General features: G+C 48.5%; 1 protein-coding gene across 2 annotated transcripts in view; it reads left to right on the forward strand.

Annotated features, from left to right (window-relative positions):
• Positions 1–431: 431 nt before the first annotated feature.
• The window catches only part of NPR3 (natriuretic peptide receptor 3), a 72,086-nt gene continuing 55,115 nt past the window's right edge, over positions 432–17,402 (forward strand). For both annotated transcript variants that reach the window (XM_041748619.1, XM_041748620.1), the window contains exons 1-2: positions 432–2,028; positions 12,060–12,182. In XM_041748619.1, the coding sequence (XP_041604553.1) occupies positions 1,278–2,028; positions 12,060–12,182 (874 nt within the window). In that variant the 5' untranslated portion in view covers positions 432–1,277. The remainder of the gene's footprint in view (positions 2,029–12,059; positions 12,183–17,402) is intronic.

Below are 17,402 nucleotides of genomic sequence, written 5' to 3' on the forward strand. Positions count from 1 at the left end.
GCGCTCGCCTTCGGGAGCCACAAGTTTCGCTTTTCCGCGCGCAGCTCGCGGGCCTCGGGGCTGTGCGGTCCCCGCCGTCCTGGGGACGCGGCGGCGGGGCGGGGCGGGGCGGGGGCGCAGGTCGCGCCCGGGCTGGGCTGGCTGCCAGTTCCCGGCGCCCGGTCCCGCCGTCGGCCCTGGGCCCCTGGTCCCCTGGTCCCCGTCCCCTGACCTTGCGCCAGGGGCCCGGGAGGGGCTGGGGCCCGCCCCGAGGCGGCGCGTCACGAGGGAATCTGGCCCGAGTGAGAAAGAGGTGAGAGGGAGCGCGGGATTTACGCAGATTTGCAACGAAACTGCACGTTTGGAGTTTGGAGGACCACCCCCTTCCTCCAGTCCTGTCGCGTTTGCACCGCGCGCGCGCGTGTGTGTGTGTGTGTGCGCGCCCGCGCTCGTTTCTTCCCTTTTAAACACGTTTCCCCCCTTTCAAGCCTGGAGCTGGGGAAAGCGCGGGGGCGCGCGGGCCCGGGGCAAGGCGGGGGGGCCCGGGGGGGCCCAGGGGCGGCGCGGACGTGGGCGCCTGCGGCCTTAAGGACCCGGCGGGGCTGGCTGGGAGCTGTCGGGGTTAGGGACCCGGGAGCGCTGGGAAGGTGCGCGTGCGGGGAGGAGCCCTGATGTAAGAATGTTAATGAGAGGCTCCCCCAGCCCAGCCCCCCCGCCCCCCCCCCCCCCCCCCGCTGGAAATACAAGCCCAGCCTCGGAGCGCCTTGTGCGGTAACGCGCTCGGCGGCCGCGGCCACGCTATTTAAACGCGGGCTATGGATCCAGGAACCGGCGCGAATCAATGAGATCAAACGCGGGGGAGATGCACCGTCAATTCCAAGCACTGGGACAAGTCTAACTTTTTTTTTTTTTTTTTCCTCTCTCTCTTCTACAAATACGCTTTCAAAAGCCATCTAGCAACGCCCAAATAAGAAGCCACCTCTAAGCAAAATAGCATATATAAAGGGAGGGCGAATATATATATATATAAGTATATGTAGGAATATATTGCAGGCGTACAGGTTTACGCGCGGCGAACTTTTTCTTCCTTTTCTCTCTCTCTCTCTCTCTTTTTTTTAAACGGTTGACACGGCCAAGAAGGACTCCTCCTCTGTCTCTGGGCGAAGGGGGTATTTGTTCTGTTTTCTTAGAGCGCCCAAGGGGGCGCAGGGACCTCGCAGAGAAGAGCGAGGCGGCGAGAGCCGGGGTGCTGGGGGGCGGAGGGCGAGCCGGCGGCGAGGCGGCCTTCCTGCGGCGCGATGCCGTCCGCGCTGGTGCTCACCCGCCCCGCGTGCGTCTTGCTGGTCTGGGCGTTGCTGGTCGGCGGCGGCGGCGGCGGCGGGGGCGCCAGCCTCGGCGGAGGGCGCCGGCAGAGAGAGGCGCTGCCGCCGCAGAAGATCGAGGTGCTGGTGCTGCTGCCCCAGGACGACTCGTACCTGTTCTCGCTGGCCCGGGTGCGGCCGGCCATCGAGTACGCGCTGCGCAGCGTGGAGGGCAACGGGACCGAGCGACGGCTGCTGCCGCCCGGCACCCGCTTCCAGGTGGCCTACGAGGACTCGGACTGCGGCAACCGCGCGCTCTTCAGCCTGGTGGACCGCGTGGCGGCGGCGCGCGGCGCCAAGCCCGACCTCATCCTGGGGCCGGTGTGCGAGTACGCGGCGGCGCCCGTGGCCCGGCTTGCGTCGCACTGGGACCTGCCGATGCTGTCGGCCGGGGCTCTGGCCGCCGGCTTCCAGCACAAGGACACGGAGTACTCGCACCTCACGCGCGTGGCACCCGCATACGCCAAGATGGGTGAGATGATGCTCGCCCTGTTCCGCCACCACCAGTGGAGCCGCGCCGCGCTGGTCTACAGCGACGACAAGCTGGAGCGGAACTGCTACTTCGCCCTCGAAGGGGTCCACGAGGTCTTCCAGGAGGAGGGCTTGCACACGTCCGCCTACAACTTCGATGAGACCAAAGACTTGGACCTGGACGACATCGTGCGCTACATCCAGGCCAGTGAGCGAGGTGAGCAGGAGCGCGCCCCGGGCTCCCGGCCCTAACCCCGCCGCCCCGCCGGCTCTCCCCACACACCCGTGCGCTCCTCTGCGGACCCCGCGGCCCCCCTCGCGCCCCCCGCCGCACCGAGGACCCGGGGCGGACGCGCACTCGGGGATGCCCCCGGGCGCGCGCTGCTTGGCTGCGACAGCCTTTGCCCGTCGCCCTCCGCGGTCGCGAGGGGAATGCAGAGGTCCTGGGGAGGCGGTGGGCCAGGGGAGGGGCGCCTGAGCCGCAGCTGCGAGTGCCCAGGTCCGACAGGTGCTGTCAAATCGCTTGGGTTTTCCTTCTTCTCCGTCCCATCGCCAGCGCCGGGCTGGTGGCTGGGGGCGCACTCCCGGCTCCCTGCGGCAGCCAGGGTCCGCGCGCGGCCCGACGCCGGACAACTTGCTCCCCGGCCCTTTACCCGCGCGCCCCCTCCCAGGGCGCTAGCCCGGGCGTTGCTCCCGCCGGCCCCGCTGCCTGGCTGGCTTGCTTCCCCGGCTTTCCCTGGCTGCGCCTTCCGCAGATCCCAGCTTTCTTTTAAAGGGTCATTGTTTCGCCCTTCTCATTCCTTCCGTGGCGCTTATAAACGAGCTTCTGTGGTTTCCACCAAAAATGCCTCGCTGTGTCTGGACCCAGGCGACACTCCGTCCGCCCCCAGCCCCCAGCCCCCAGCCCCCCGCCCCCAGCCCCAGCCCGCGCCACCGCACCTTCCGCACCGAGGTCTCTAAAGCGCCCGGAGCGAGGCTGTGCGGGAGCGCGCGCTGGGAAGCGGGCGCTGACAGCCTTTGCACGTGCGCCCCAAGTTTTCTCCTCCCGTCTGTGGGAGTTTGCATGACCAGCAAAACCGGACAAAGCTCGTGGCTGAGGATGGCGGCCGCGGCTACGGGGAGCGGGAGGAGAAATGGGGGGCGGGGGGGGGCGCGGATACCTAATCTCAGAAGCCCCCAGTGCGGCCCATTTCACTGCAGCGTAGGGTGCGTGGAGGTGGGCTGAGGTGCCAGCATAGGAGAGTTGCCTCCTTCCAGGTGTCAGGTTTGGGGTGCACAGTGCTAGAGGAATCCCCCCTCGGCTCGGCTCCCCCCTCGGCGTGCACGCCCCTGGAGTGCCGGTGGGGCAGCCCCGGCACAGCTCCCCGCGACCCCACGCGGGGAGGCCAGAGGCGAGAAGGGCTGCGCCCCACGCAGGGCTAGTCCACGATCTGGCACGGGCAGGCGCCGGGCGCTGGGGCGGGGGGACAGCGCCGCCGGAAGCTGGGGGCCCCGGCGCAGGTGAGGGGGCAGGGGCTCCCCGGGGGGCATCCCCCAGCCCGGCTTGGCCGCTCGCACGCGGGAGCGCACGCGCGCCTCGGAGACGCGGCGGGAGCTGTTGACGGTGGGTGCGCGACCTGCAGGCTGTGGGCGCCCAGTCCCTGCCCGACAGGCAGGCGGGCGCGGGGTTTGCTGATGAGGATGAAGGGCCCTTGCGTCCCAGCGCCGCGGACTCGCCACGCCCGCGGACAAACCCACGTGTGCTTCCTCCCGCCCGGTCCCGGGGTCCTGCGCAGCCCCGTAGACCCGGGGTTGCCCCGTTCCCCGAACCTGACTCTTCCCCGCTGGGCTCTCGAGGGCCTGGCGCGTCCGGGGCCGGCTTTGGGGCAGGAGGCGCGCGGGGGTGGGGGTGGGGGTGGGGGTGGGGGTTGACCTGCGGGCGGGAGCCCCGGCTGCCAGGGCGCCTGTGCGGCCGCAGCCCTGCGGGTCGGGACCCTGGCGGCCACCCCTGCGCGCGCGGCCTGAGAGTCATGGCCTAGGGTCGCCCGATGGGGGCGGATCGCGCCCCCGGACCCTGAGTCTCCCGAGGCTGAGGCTGAGGCCGGGGCAGGGAGGCGCCAGGGCCCTGGTGGGCCTGGGGGCTTCGGAGAGCTTGGGCTGCAGCTGGGTGCCGCGGAGTATCTCTGTGACCGAAGCCTCATAGCTGTTCCCAGGTCTTTTTGCAGCAGCAGCAGCAGCAGCTGCTGCTGCTTTTATTTTGTCCAAGACCGAGTTTAGTGGTGAAAGCTCGGGGGCTGCACTGTGCGTGTTTTACAGGTGATGAGGCTACCATTCTTACTCTGAAATATATTTCCGACAGTGACTTGGCAGAAAGAGAAACATTCATAAATAATAAAACAAAAGCAGTTTCCCTCCTAAGTCTGTTAAACACCCCGATTCCCACCCTAGGTGCTCGGTAACAAAGCTCTCTCCAGGGATCTTTTACTAATCCCCCTTACTTTGCCCTAAGCGGTTAAAGTGTTTCATAGGGCTTCGGTACAGGGGTTCGGTGGAGTTTGACTTCCAGAGCACCTGCCCCTGCTCAGGCGTTACTGGCATAAGAGGTTGACCTGCTACTACATCTCACACCTCAGGCTCCTCAGGTAAAGGGGAAGTTGTTGGGGTGGCCTGTCTTGGGGATGCCGAGAGGGTTAAATGAGCTGACCCAGAGCGTGTGCTGAAACGGTGCCAGACACATACCCAGGGCTCAGTAAACGTCAGGTTTGATTGTGGCTCTTATGATTTTATGTATATGATGATAATCACCCTCACCGAGGTGAGGCCACGTCATGGAGAAAGAGCCCTGGCAGGAGAAGCAGATGCTCTGGCTTTGGCACCTCTACTCGGCTGCTGCTGCTGCTGCGTGGCCTCTGCAAAGCATTTACCTTCTCAGAGGGAGAATTTCCTCTTCCTGAAACAGTGAGGTCAGATGAGAATCAGGCCTCTTCACCCTGATCTGTGGTTTGGATTTGTGCTCATTCAAATATTAAAAACATAACCGACCACATTTTTGTTCTTGAAAGCTCCGTATTAAACATCATAGAACCAGAGAGTGGCCTCCCCCCTTCCAGCCCCCGTTTTTTGGAGATAACATTTTTAGCACTTTTTCTGAACTTACTCTCGTCTTTAAAATCATATCACAAATGTTTGAATTTCTTAATGGGTAAAAACTGATGTGCCACCATCTCAAATAGTAATATGACTAGAATTTCACTTGTCTGTGTGCTGTAAAAGGAAGAGCTGAGGAGCATTAATTATCCCTTTCAGGGATTTACCTTTGAAGCAAATAATTACATTTTTTTCCCTCTTTTGTTTTTAGCCAACATGCATCATCACCAAAATACACATACCTGAGTCTGTATTAGTAAAAAAGTGATGATCTTTACTTAAAACTTATTCAATTCTACAGTCCACTACTGCCCTCAGTATTCTGGAGTCAGCAATAAATTTATTTTTAAAAAGACAAGTTAAAACAATTTTTTTTCAAGCAACAGAAGCTAGCAATTGTCTTGTCTATACACCTTAGGAGGCGCAGAACTAGATGTAGTATGTACACACATTTTTGTATAATGAACTGCAGTTTTATCCTTTTAGTCATTAATGTTGATGTGCGCCTGCTAACAACTATAGAGATAACAGTATTTAATCAGTACAAGAGTCATTTATTTTTAGAATTAGGCTGGAGTAAATGACCAAGTGGTTGATAAGCAGAATTTTTAAGCAAAGAATGTATGATAAGTGTAAAATAACTAACAGCAGGGGAAAAAAGAAGCATTGTAAGCTGCAGTGTAGAAGCTCTGAAAGCCTTTGGAGTGGATGGACCTTTGTGAACAACAAAAATAAAAGTGCAATCTCTATTTTGCAAATGAAACCCAATATATAGTGTAGAAATGGCCAGAAAGAAGTCCTTTTTTTAAAAAAAATATTAATTTTATGGGAGTTGGTTATACAGCTATATAGTTTAAAAAGTCAGAAGATTACAGGAGCCTAATTAGGAACAAAAGTTTCCTGTCTCCTGCTTCCCATGCCTCACTTCCCCAAGGAAAGCACTTGCAACCCTTGCAGCGACTTCTGTAGGTATTTGACTTTGTACTTTTAAATGACATGTTACATTGATTATTTCAGTTGGAGGTTTTCTCTCCTGCCATCCCAGGGGCAGATGATAATTTAGTTCTCTTCCCCTGCATGGGTAATCACATGCTCAAGCTCTCCTTGCAGACATCCTTTCAGAATGGTTGTATAAAACTTTTTTGGTTAGCTTAGCTTTCAATGTCTATATCATTATTGCCTTCTTTTTTTTTTTTTTAATTTTTTATTTATTTATGATAGTCACAGAGAGAGAGAGAGAGGCAGAGATACAGGCGGAGGGAGAAGCAGGCTCCATGCACCGGGAGCCTGATGTGGGATTCGATCCCGGGTCTCCAGGATCGTGCCCTGGGCCAAAGGCAGGCGCCAAACCGCTGCGCCACCCAGGGATCCCTCATTATTGCCTTCTAAATGCTATTTGTAGTTGGACCAAATGGGCTATTACGACAATATTTTCTTTATTGTTCTGGTTTTCTTTGGGTTGAAAAAAAAAAGCCTGTTTTTGCTTGTTTGCTTAGTTTCCTATGGACTTCAAACTAAATCATCCATCAACTCTATTTTAAGCCCTGAGATGTTCCAGTTTGATTCTTTTTTTCTTTCCCTTTTTAAAAAAGATTTTATTTCTTTATCTGAGAGTGAGAGAGAGAGAGAGAGAGAGAGCACAAGCAAGGGGAGGGCCAGGGGGGAGGGAGAAGTAGGCTCTCTGCTGAGCAGGGAGCCCAATGTGGGGCTCAATCCCAGAACTCTGGATTATGACCTGAGCTGAAGGCAGATATCTAACTGACTGAGCCACCCAGGTGCCCCCAGTTTGGTTATTTTCTAAGCAGGCTGCACAGTTGTCACTCTGGAGTCTTTCTTTAATACCCCCCTACAACTTCCATGGCCTCCCTTTCTCTCTCTCTGATTAGATCCCTATGTGTTCCTCTTTCTTGGTTTGCTCTTGTTTGGTGAAGCACATCCTCCGGGAACTTTCTCTGAAAGGAAGGATGAGAGCTAAAACTGGATACCTTTCATGACCAAAAATGTCTTCATTCTACCCTTATACATTATTATGGACATCTAGGTTGGAAGTCATTTTCCCTCAAGATTTGAAGGATTGTCTTATATGTAAATTCCAATGTTGCTACTAGGAAGCTTGAATTGATTTGGGTTCTTGACCTATTGTTTGTTATCTGTTTTTTTTTTTTTTCCTGAAAAATTTCGGAATTTTCTCTTTGCTCTCAAAGTTTTAACATTTTGTTATGATGTATTTTCATGCCAGTATCTTGCCTTATGCACTTCAGAGTATTGAGGGATACACCTCTTCAGTTCAGAAACTCATGTCTTTCAGTTCTAAAAAAATTTCTTAAATTATTTCTTTTATCCCCTTCATTTTCTCTGTTCTGTCCAGAACAGAGATGTTATTTGTGTTATTTGGATGTTAGACTTCTTGAATTGAAACTCTATCTTCCTTATCTCTTTTTTCCTACTTCCTACCTGTTTTTTAAAAAGAAATTCCTCTTATTTAGATATTTCCTTGACGATTCCCCAAATTTCTATTAAGTTTTGGTTTCTAATTTCTGCTATCATGTTTTCAATTTGCAGTACATTGCATATCTTGGTTTGCTTCCATGAAATAACATCTCTCTTCTTTTTTTGAGCTTAGAATCAAATGGAAGATGGGTGCAAGAGTCAGCTGGAGAATATGAAAGTGTTTCTTTTTTAAAGATTTTATTTATTTATTTGAGAGAGAGCGAGCAAGCACATGACTGGGGGGAGAAGCAGAGAGAGAGAGAGAGAGAGAGAGAGAGAGGGAGAAGCAGACTCCCTCTGAGCAAGGAGCCTGATGCAGGACTCCATCCCAGGACCCTGAGATCATGACCTGAGTAGAAGGTAGATGCTATACTGACTGAGCCACCCAGGTACCCCGAAAATGAAAATATGTTTTTATTATTGATAAAACCTATTGGAAAACAAGGATTTATATTTGTTGCCAAAAGGGCCTACTTACTGTTACTTCACCCTTAATATGTGCCCTCTGCAAGCAGACACATACCTGAAAGAGGAAGGGAGAAAGGACTGGCATGCCATTTTTGTTTTTAGATTCACCAATCCAATAATTTACTCCTTTTCCTCCGGTGGGAGAGAGGATGAGTGAAGGCACTTGTGGGATGAGGAGGGTCACCTTCTTAGAGTTTGCTCCAGATGAAAACATGAGACTGGGGAAAAGATACCCCCCTAACTCAGATATGGTACCTGGACTGTTTCTGGTTCTCTGAGTTGGCTTCTTGTGGCCACCCCCTGGCACTTCTCTCTGCCATTCTTAGGGTGATCGCAAAGTCACTTACAGAGGACACTGGGAGTCAGATGGTGGAAGGTGCCATGGGACATCACAAGTTCTCCGGCAAAGAGAGAGAAATAGAGCAGAATGCTGAACAGTCCATCCAGAAACTTAGAATCACACCATCATCCCTCCTTCTACAAGTTCAACAATTTGACCAAAAAAATTGACTATGTATATATTTAACTGTGCTTAAATACAACACAAATTGTCTTAACTGACTTCATTTAAGCAGCCTGCAGCATTAACTGTAGCTCTCTTTTTCTCCATACACTTTATTGACTGTTGGTGAATGCTGGTCATTGTATACTTCTGATTATGCCCACACGCTTCTCACACTTGTCCACGTTCTTTCCAAGAGTTGTCACCAAATCCGTTTATACCAGTTGTACTTATTATAATAAGTGTGTAATTTAATTAGTTCTTATATAAACTGAAGAAACATGAGTCGGAAGAGAAAGCTATTTCAGTGAAAACTATTTTAAACCTTCTGACAGATTGTATAAAGGCAAGTGGCTAAAAATAGTTGCTGTTGAATTAGGCATGAATGAAACAGCCCTAAGGGATTTGGGAACATCCTAGAAATCTAAAAGGATTCTGCGTTCCCTCCACTTCGTCAGTGTCTGTAAGTGCTTGCTCCAACGTAAACTGGATGATAATGTGCATTACGGGCTTCTTTTATGCAAGAAAAAACAATATCCTGCCCATGAACTTCAAAACTAGGGTCTCCTTTTTGAGAGTTGAACTGCATGGTCCACACAAAATGGATGAGATCTTAAATAATCAAAGTCTGCTCAGAGAGCCTCAGTGCTGCCCTGCGTCACTCCTGCTCAGTCCCAGCAGGTACTGACATTTAAAGAAGGAGTTTGTCTGTCAGAGGCCTATCTTGGTGGTCATGGAAAAAGGGAGAAGGAGATGGGCCAGAGCTGTAAAAATAGACAAAGAAGTAATGGGGGGCAAGTGTTGGGCAAGGGCCCAGCCAGGACTTAGGGAAGCCTGTGTTCCGTCATGAGGGCACAGCGGTTAGGTCCTGGGGTGGTAAAGCACTTACAAGGATGCTTAGGGTTACCAAGGCTTGATGCCTTTGGATGCCTGAATCCTCCAACAGACCTCCCTGATTAGGATTTCATCCTCACTAACATCCTACTGCATACAATTTGGCTTCTCATTTGGCATGCCCAGGTACATGTTGACACAAATGTGTTTGTGACAATTCTGGCCCTCATTAAAATGAAGGAATATGCATTTGAGAGTATCTAAAAACATCTGAGTTAGGTTATTGGGATTCTGACTCCAAACAAGGACTCTACTCTTTATGCACTGACAGGTTCTCTATCTGGGGGTTTAGGGCCAGACTCCGGACTATGATCAGCTGATCACAAGATGACGAGGGCTGCTGGTGGACAGTCAGCCAGAGCCTCCGGGGGCCTTCTGTAGATGCCCACTCTTGGAATCTGCACTCTTCAAACTTGTCCAGCCTCCGCCTTTTCCTTATTGGCTGCTCTGTTGCGGGCACTGTGGCTCTTTCATCATTTCTGGGACTAGAATTTGAATCCGAGCTAAAATAAGGGTCTAGGTCATAATGAGTGATGAAAAGTTTCTTTCAAAGCTTCCTTACTGAGGCATCTTGGTATTTGACTCTTTATCCCAAATATATAACAATATTTCGAGGCACAAACAACACCTACTCCCACAGTTAGAGACCTTTTGGAATTTTGTATTGTTAAAACTTGTTCTCTAGACCTTTAGCCTGCACAGCAAGCCCTTCTGTAGTAAGAAATGTCAGAGTCATGATCTAACACTCTGAATTAACATGTGTAATAAATGAAATATCAACAGGCGCCTAACCCTTCATGGAGGTTGCCAAGGTAGCTTTGGCACAGCCTGAAGTTTGCTTTATGTCTTTCAGCACCCATGCTTGTACAAAGAACAGACACATCTCGGAGGGCTGGCGTGCATGGTGATAACATGGGGACAGCCCCCAGGGTTCTCCGGGTCACCTCTCTCCGTGTGTGAGAGTGGTCTGCATGGTGGGGACCAGGCCGTGGACAGCGATCCAGTTAACTGGAGAACGGCCGGGCACCCACTTCACGCTAGCCTGTTGGAGCTCTTGGGGGGCGGACAACCATGTTCTGGAGCCGCTTAAAGCTGCTCAGGTTTGGCAGTGTGGATAGAAACTGAGCAAACGTGAGGAGGGACCTGCAGTCTTGTTAACTATTTCCTATATATGGTGAGACAGCTTGAGAAAAATGTTTTGGAATTCAGGCAGAAAGCTTATACTGCTCACCGCCTCCTCTGATTTGCCAAATGACGGTTCTCCCTAAAACCACTCAGTTTGCTTTTTTGGGAAAATGTACTTACTATGCTATTCAGTACAAAAAGCAGGTGATGCTCTTCACTGGCTTACGCTGGGCAAATCTGAGACAGCTTTGAAGTATTTTTTAAAAACTTTATTTCGAAATAATTTTATACTTTTGGAAAAGATGTAAGAAAGTATAAAGAACTTTCCCCAGCCTTCACCCAGACTGTCACCAATTGTTAACATTTCGCCCTATATGCTTTCACTCCAAATCTCTCCCCAACTCCTTCCCTTCCTACCCCCTTTCAACGCGCGTGCACACACACACACACACACACACACACACTATCTTTTTATGAACCATTTGAGAGGTAAGTAGGGCCATCATGCTCCCTTACTCCTAAATACTTAAGTGTGTGATTACAAGAGCGAGGGCATTCACTTACATAACCACAGTCATGAGACTGTGGTTAAGAGAAGCAAAAACTTTTTTTTTTTTTAAGATTTTATTTATTTATTCATGATAGAGAGAGAGAGAAAGAGGCAGAGACACAGGCAGAGGGAGAAGCAGGATCCATTCAGGGAGCCTGATGTGAGACTCGATCCTGGGTCTCCAGGATCCTGCCCTGGGCCTAAGGGAGGTGCTCAACTGCTGAGCCACCCAGGGATCCCCGAGAAGCAAAAACTTTAACACAGATGCAATACTGCTAATTTACAGCCCCATCTCTCCAGTTGTCTCAATGATGCTCTTTCTAGCAAAACATATATTTTTAAAGATTTTATTTATTTATTCATGATAGACATAGAGAGAGAGAGAGAGAGGCAGAGACACAGGCAGAGGGAGAAGCAGGCTCCACACAGGGAGCCCAACGTGGGCCTCGATCCCGGGTCTCCAGGATCACGCCCTGGGCCAAAGGCAGGCGCTAAACCGCTGCGCCACCCGGGCTGCCCAACATACATTCATTCATTCATTTATTTATTTATTTATTTATTTATTTATATATATTTATTTATTTATTTATATTTTTTATTTATTCATCCACGAGAGACACACAGAGAGAGGCAGACACAGGCAGAGGGAGAAGCAGGCCCCATGCAGGGAGCCTGATGTGAGACTCGATCCCAGGACTCCAGGATCACGCCCTGGGCCAAAGGCAGGTGCTAAACCGCTGAGCCACCCAGGGATCCCCCAACATTTTTTTTATTACCTTTCTCTTAAGGACGCAAGATCACACATTTCGTTTTCTGCTCCTCGAAGTCTTTTTGGCGTCGAGCATCCCCAAAGCTGGGTGTTGGGGGCCCCCGCCCAGCTCCGGGTGCGCAGTGGCCCCCCGAGGTGCGGGGGGCAGGCGGGTGGGCGGCCGCGGCCTCGTGGGTCACCTGTTGCGCGGGCGTCGGCCGGCGGCCTCCGGTGCAGCTGCGGGCCTGTCCCTCCGCGGGTGGGAGGAACGAGGGGGGAGGCTGGGGCGAGGTGGGCACCCCCGCCCCGCCGGCTCTGACGCGGTGTGCTCCCCCCCCCCCGCAGTGGTGATCATGTGCGCGAGCGGCGACACGATCCGCGGCATCATGCTGGCGGCGCACCGGCGCGGGATGACGGGCGGCGACTACGCCTTCTTCAACATCGAGCTCTTCAACAGTTCTTCGTACGGTAACTGTGCTTCCAGCCCCCCCCCACCCCCAACCCCCATCAGGTGTCAGAACAGGTCCCCAGGGCGGCCCGGGTGGCCCAGCGCTGTGGCGCCGCCTGCGGCCCAGGGCGTGACCCTGGAGACCCGGGATCGAGGCCCGCGTCGGGCTCCCTGCGTGGGGCCTGCTGCTCCCCGGGCCTGGGTCTCTGCCTTTCTCTCTCTCTCTCTCTCTCTGTCTCTCATGAATAAACAAAAAAAAATCTTAAAAAAAAAAAAAAAAAAAAAAAAAAAAAAAAAAAACAGGTCCCCAGGAAGCCAGCAATGTGAATTCCCTCCATAGATTCGGTTCCATTAAAAGGATTTTTAGAAATTTGTGATACTCTCCTAAGTCCTCAAGCTCTTCTTCTCTGGGAACCCCGAGCAAGAGGGTGCCTCATACTGGGGGGTACCAGGGGACTTGTCCGGGTGAGAGCATAGCTCTGGGCACTCCTGATGGTCACAGATCCAGCCCCAAAGACCCTCCCTTTCCAGGGTGTTTCCAGCTGCAGGTTACCACCATGAGGGGCTTTGGGAATATTTTAATGAGATGTGGGCATGATTTTTAATAGAATAGACTAGAATATGTCGAGGTAATAGGACATGTCAAAATGTGTCGCACATTGCATGCATATTATTACTTCATAAAACTTATTAATATAATTGTACGTGTGTATCTATTTAAGCACGTTACACGTATGTTTGTAATGGGCTGCAGTGTGAAAGTAAAATACTCCTTATGGGCGAATTGGGGTAAAGCATTTTGAAAGCTACTGCTCCCAGCCCCTTCCTTCCAGATGACCACAGGTTAAGCTTTCCCTCTTTAGAAGTTTGAGATCCACCAATGCCTCTGATTGAAAGCATAGGGATTCTTTAAAACAGATCTGGGGAACTTCTGGGTGTTTCTGTGCTGGAGGGTGGTTGAGAAGGCCAGGGAAATCACAGGTTCAAAACACATCCTCCACACGTGGTTAGGGCTCTTTCCAAGGGGACAGCATGCGACAATGGAACATTTTCTCAATATTTCTCAAATACTGCACATTGGCTGCTCAGAACGGAGCAGTGATAGGGAATCATTAGTGTACTTGTAACAAATGGCTTGTTTATGCTGAACTCTTCTTGCTGTCGAGAGACAGACAGGATCTAAACCTTAAAGGATACACCTCAATTTCCTGCTCTGATTCCCTGGCTTGGTCAAACAACTCAAGCAATAGAACATTGTGCATAAACAGATAATAAAACAGAGTTCTCACAGGGATAAAGAAAAGTTGACGAGGGATCCCTGGGTGGCGCAGTGGTTTGGCGCCTACCTTTGGCCCAGGGCGTGATCCTAGAGATGCGGGATCGAATCCCACATCGGGCTCTTGGTGCGTGGAGCCTGCTTCTCCCTCTGCCTGTGTCTCTGCCTCTCTCTCTCTCTCTCTCTCTCTCTCTCTCTCTGTGACTATCATAAATAAATAAAAATTAAAAAAAAAAAAGAAAAGTTGACGAAACAAAAGTTTCGTCTCCTGCTTCCTGCAGTGGATAAGGTTGAAGAGTTGAGGCTTGCAGGATGAACACCCATTTTTTCCTCCTTGCTGTCATGGTTCTCTTTCCCCTTCTTTGGCATAAGCCAAATGGTGGTCTCATTTTTTGACCTCAGATCAGAATGTAATTATATTATTGGCTATAATATTGAGTTCACAGAGATAGTGACAGAGACCGGTGAGAATTATTAAACATTTATTCTGAGTTTTGCACACTGGTGATGCAAACATAGTATTTATTTGGAGAAAATGCATGTGAATGCACATTATAAATGGGCCAGTGCAGTGCAAATATTAGGTATTGGAATTCCTCGCATCCACAGATAAAGTTTGTGGTACTTTGCTAATCACCATACGTGAGTATTACAGAAAATTTGAGAAACAGAAAATCATAGGGAAGAAAATAAGCTACTATAATTCTGCCTCCCAGCTAAAGTTTAATCATAATATTTAGAAGCATGTGCATCTTGCTTATTTTATAAAAAATATATTTATAAAAAGATTTTTCAATAAAATGGTTATACTATTTCAAGTGTGGCTACACAGGGTTTTATAATGCTGATAGGCCATCTTTACCTGACCAGTCTCTCATTTTTCAATATTTATGTTGTTCTCAGCTTTTTACTATTAAGAATAATGTTATATTGAGTAGTCTTGTGTGTGTGTCACATATGTGTGTGTATATACATATATATATGCTTTTGCAACAGACTATGAGTTTGTATGTTTTCCTGCATCCTTACATCATCTAACTTTTAAATTATTTATTCAAATTTCTTTTTATGCAAAGTTTTGCAGTTTCTTCATTTATATTCTGTACCATTCTTGTTGAATTCATTTTTAGGTATTATGTTCTCGGGTATTATTAATGATCATGTTCTTTTCCCATTACATTTTATAACTGTAGTTGTTTTATAGAAAAGCTAAGAGATTCTGTTTTATTTATCTTGCAAGGGTTCCATAAATTAAATCCCCTATTCCAATAGCTTTTATATCATTTTTATATAGCAACAAGAGTTCTTCCCCATTTTGTCAGTTGAACATTTTCTTTTTCTTTTTTTATTGCATTGGCAAGAACCTCCAGGATAATATTATATAACTATGATGATACTTTAATTTCTGACTTCTTGAATTGAAGTAGATGTTAAAGTATCCTTTTATTTCTAGTTTGTTAAGTGTGGTTTTAAAAATTGGAAATGAGTGGTGAATTTTATCATGTACATTTGACCTATTCTTTTAATACATTTCCTAAGACTGAACCAATGTAGTGTTCTTGGAATTAAGTATACTTTGTCATGATGACTTTTTAAGGTGTACTGCTGATTTTAACTTTTTAGTATCTTATTTAGGATTTTTGAGTCTATATTCATGCGTGAGATTGGACAGAGTTTTCTTGCCTTGAGGTGGTATTGCCAGATTTTAATATCAGGTTTATATTAGCTTTATAAAATTAATTGGGACACTTTCCATTGTTTTTGTGCTCTAGAACAGTTTATATACCATAAGAATATTCCTTGAAAGATGGAAACAATTCAACTCTGTATCTGGACCTAACTTCTTTTTAGAGGTAATTTTTGAAAAACTTAAAAAAATTTATTTTGAAATAATTTAGACTTACAGAAAACTTGCAAAAATAATAGAGTTCATATATACCTTTTATCCAGATTCCTCTAATGTTAATAATTTAAATAACCATAGTATAATTATCAAAATGAGAATATTAACATTGATACAATATTACTAACTAAACTACAAGCCTTATTTGAAATTGACTACTTTTCCTCCTCATGATCTTTTTCTGTTCCAGGATCCAATCCATTTAGTTGTTGTATCTTCTTAATCTTCACCAATCTGTGTTATTTCCTCAGTCTTTCTTTGTCATTCATGACCTGACACTTTTGATGAGTCTGTTATTTTGTAAATTGTCTCCCAATTTGGATTTACCTGTTGTTTTCACATGGTAAGATTAAGTTTATACTTATTCGTCAAGAATACTACAAAAATGACATCGTGTCCTTCTCATTGCATGGTATCACGGCATAAGAAGTCATAGCCATGTGACTTACTCTTGGTGATTTGGGGACAACTTTTTAAAATGCATTTTTCCTTGTGTTCAGTTTTTCTGCTTCTTGAAACTTAAACTGCGTAGAGTTTATACACCGTGCTCCATACAACTTTCAGAGTATCCTTGGAGTTTCTGATTAGACCTCTTTTCATTTTTATCTTTTATGTAATGGTTGCTTAGGCTTTGGGCTCTGGTATCAGTCTGGCAAATTAAGGTAACCCTGCCCTCCCCTGCCGGCCTCAGTTTCTTCTAACGGTAATAATAGTACTTACCTCATGGCATCAAGCTGAGTAATAGATGAGGTAATGTATGTGAGATACATAGCAAACACCTTGAAACATAGTGAGTGTTTAATAAATGTTAGCTATATTAGTAGTCTCAGTTTACTTTGATGATTATATATAGTTTTTAAAAAATGGTAAATTTATACATTTTTCTTGGTGTAGTTTATTTTTAAAAACATTTTATTTATTTATTTGAGAGAGTGAGAGACAGAGAAAGTGAGTGAGGTGGGGGGCAGCGAGAGAGGGAGAGGGAGACTCCCACCTGAGCAGGGAGCCCCAGGTGGGGCTTGATCCCAGGACCCTGAGATTATGACCTGAGCCAAAGGCAGACACTTAACCAACCCAAGCACCCCTCTTGGTATAGTTTTATAGATAAGTTTAGGCCATATAGTCTGTTAAAAGATTGGCCAACTTTTATCTAATACGGTTTAAAAATGGTTGTAGGTGCATTAGGAACTACATTTGCATACAAATAACCAAGACTTCGGCCTATAGTGATTTAAACAAATGTAGAGGTTTATCCTCTCACCTGTAAGAAGTCCAGAGGTGGGCAGCCCGGTGTAGAGGTGGTGGTTCCATGTCATCAGGGATCCAAGCTTCTTCTGTATTTTGGCTCCCTTAATCTTAGTGAACAGTGTCCATCCTCAAAATCATAAGACGGTGGCTAGGACTCCAGGGATGGTGTCTTCATTCTAGGCAAGACGAAGAGGGAAAGATGACGGGCAAACAGAGACCATCTCACCATCTCAGTTGACTCACTTCTGTTTGAAGGTCTCTCTGGAAGCCCCTCTCACTAACTTCTACTTACTTTGCTACTCCTAGTTGTGAGAGATGCCAGGAAATGTGTATTTTCAGCTAGACTCAGTGTCACCCCAAAGCAATTTAGGAATCTGTTACTAAGGAAGAAGCAAGAATGGGTATAGGGAGGCAAATGTCTATTCTTGCCACAAACCCTGAAGCCCTGTTCCTCCCTAGGGCAGAAGCAGTAAACAGAATCTTCTGGCAGGCAGAGAGACCTAGATCAAGGTTCTAGTGCCTATCATCAGTAAGGGATCTTCTCTGAGATTTTTTTTTTTAAGGATTTATTTATTTGAGACAGAGAGTGTGTGAGTCCAGGCACACACATGTGCAAGAGTGGGGGAGGGGCAGAGGGAGAGAATCTTCAAGAAGACTCCCTGCTGAGCGTGGAGCCCCATGGGGTGCTTCATTCCACGACCCATGAGATCATAACTTGAGCCAAGACCAAGAATTGTAACCTTAACCGACTGAGCCACCTAGGCTCCCCATTGTGCCCTAAGAATCAGATACATGTTCATGAAAAGTTCTTCA

This window comes from Vulpes lagopus, chromosome 3, assembly GCF_018345385.1.
Source record: "Vulpes lagopus strain Blue_001 chromosome 3, ASM1834538v1, whole genome shotgun sequence".
NCBI classification, from domain to species: Eukaryota; Metazoa; Chordata; class Mammalia; order Carnivora; family Canidae; genus Vulpes; species Vulpes lagopus.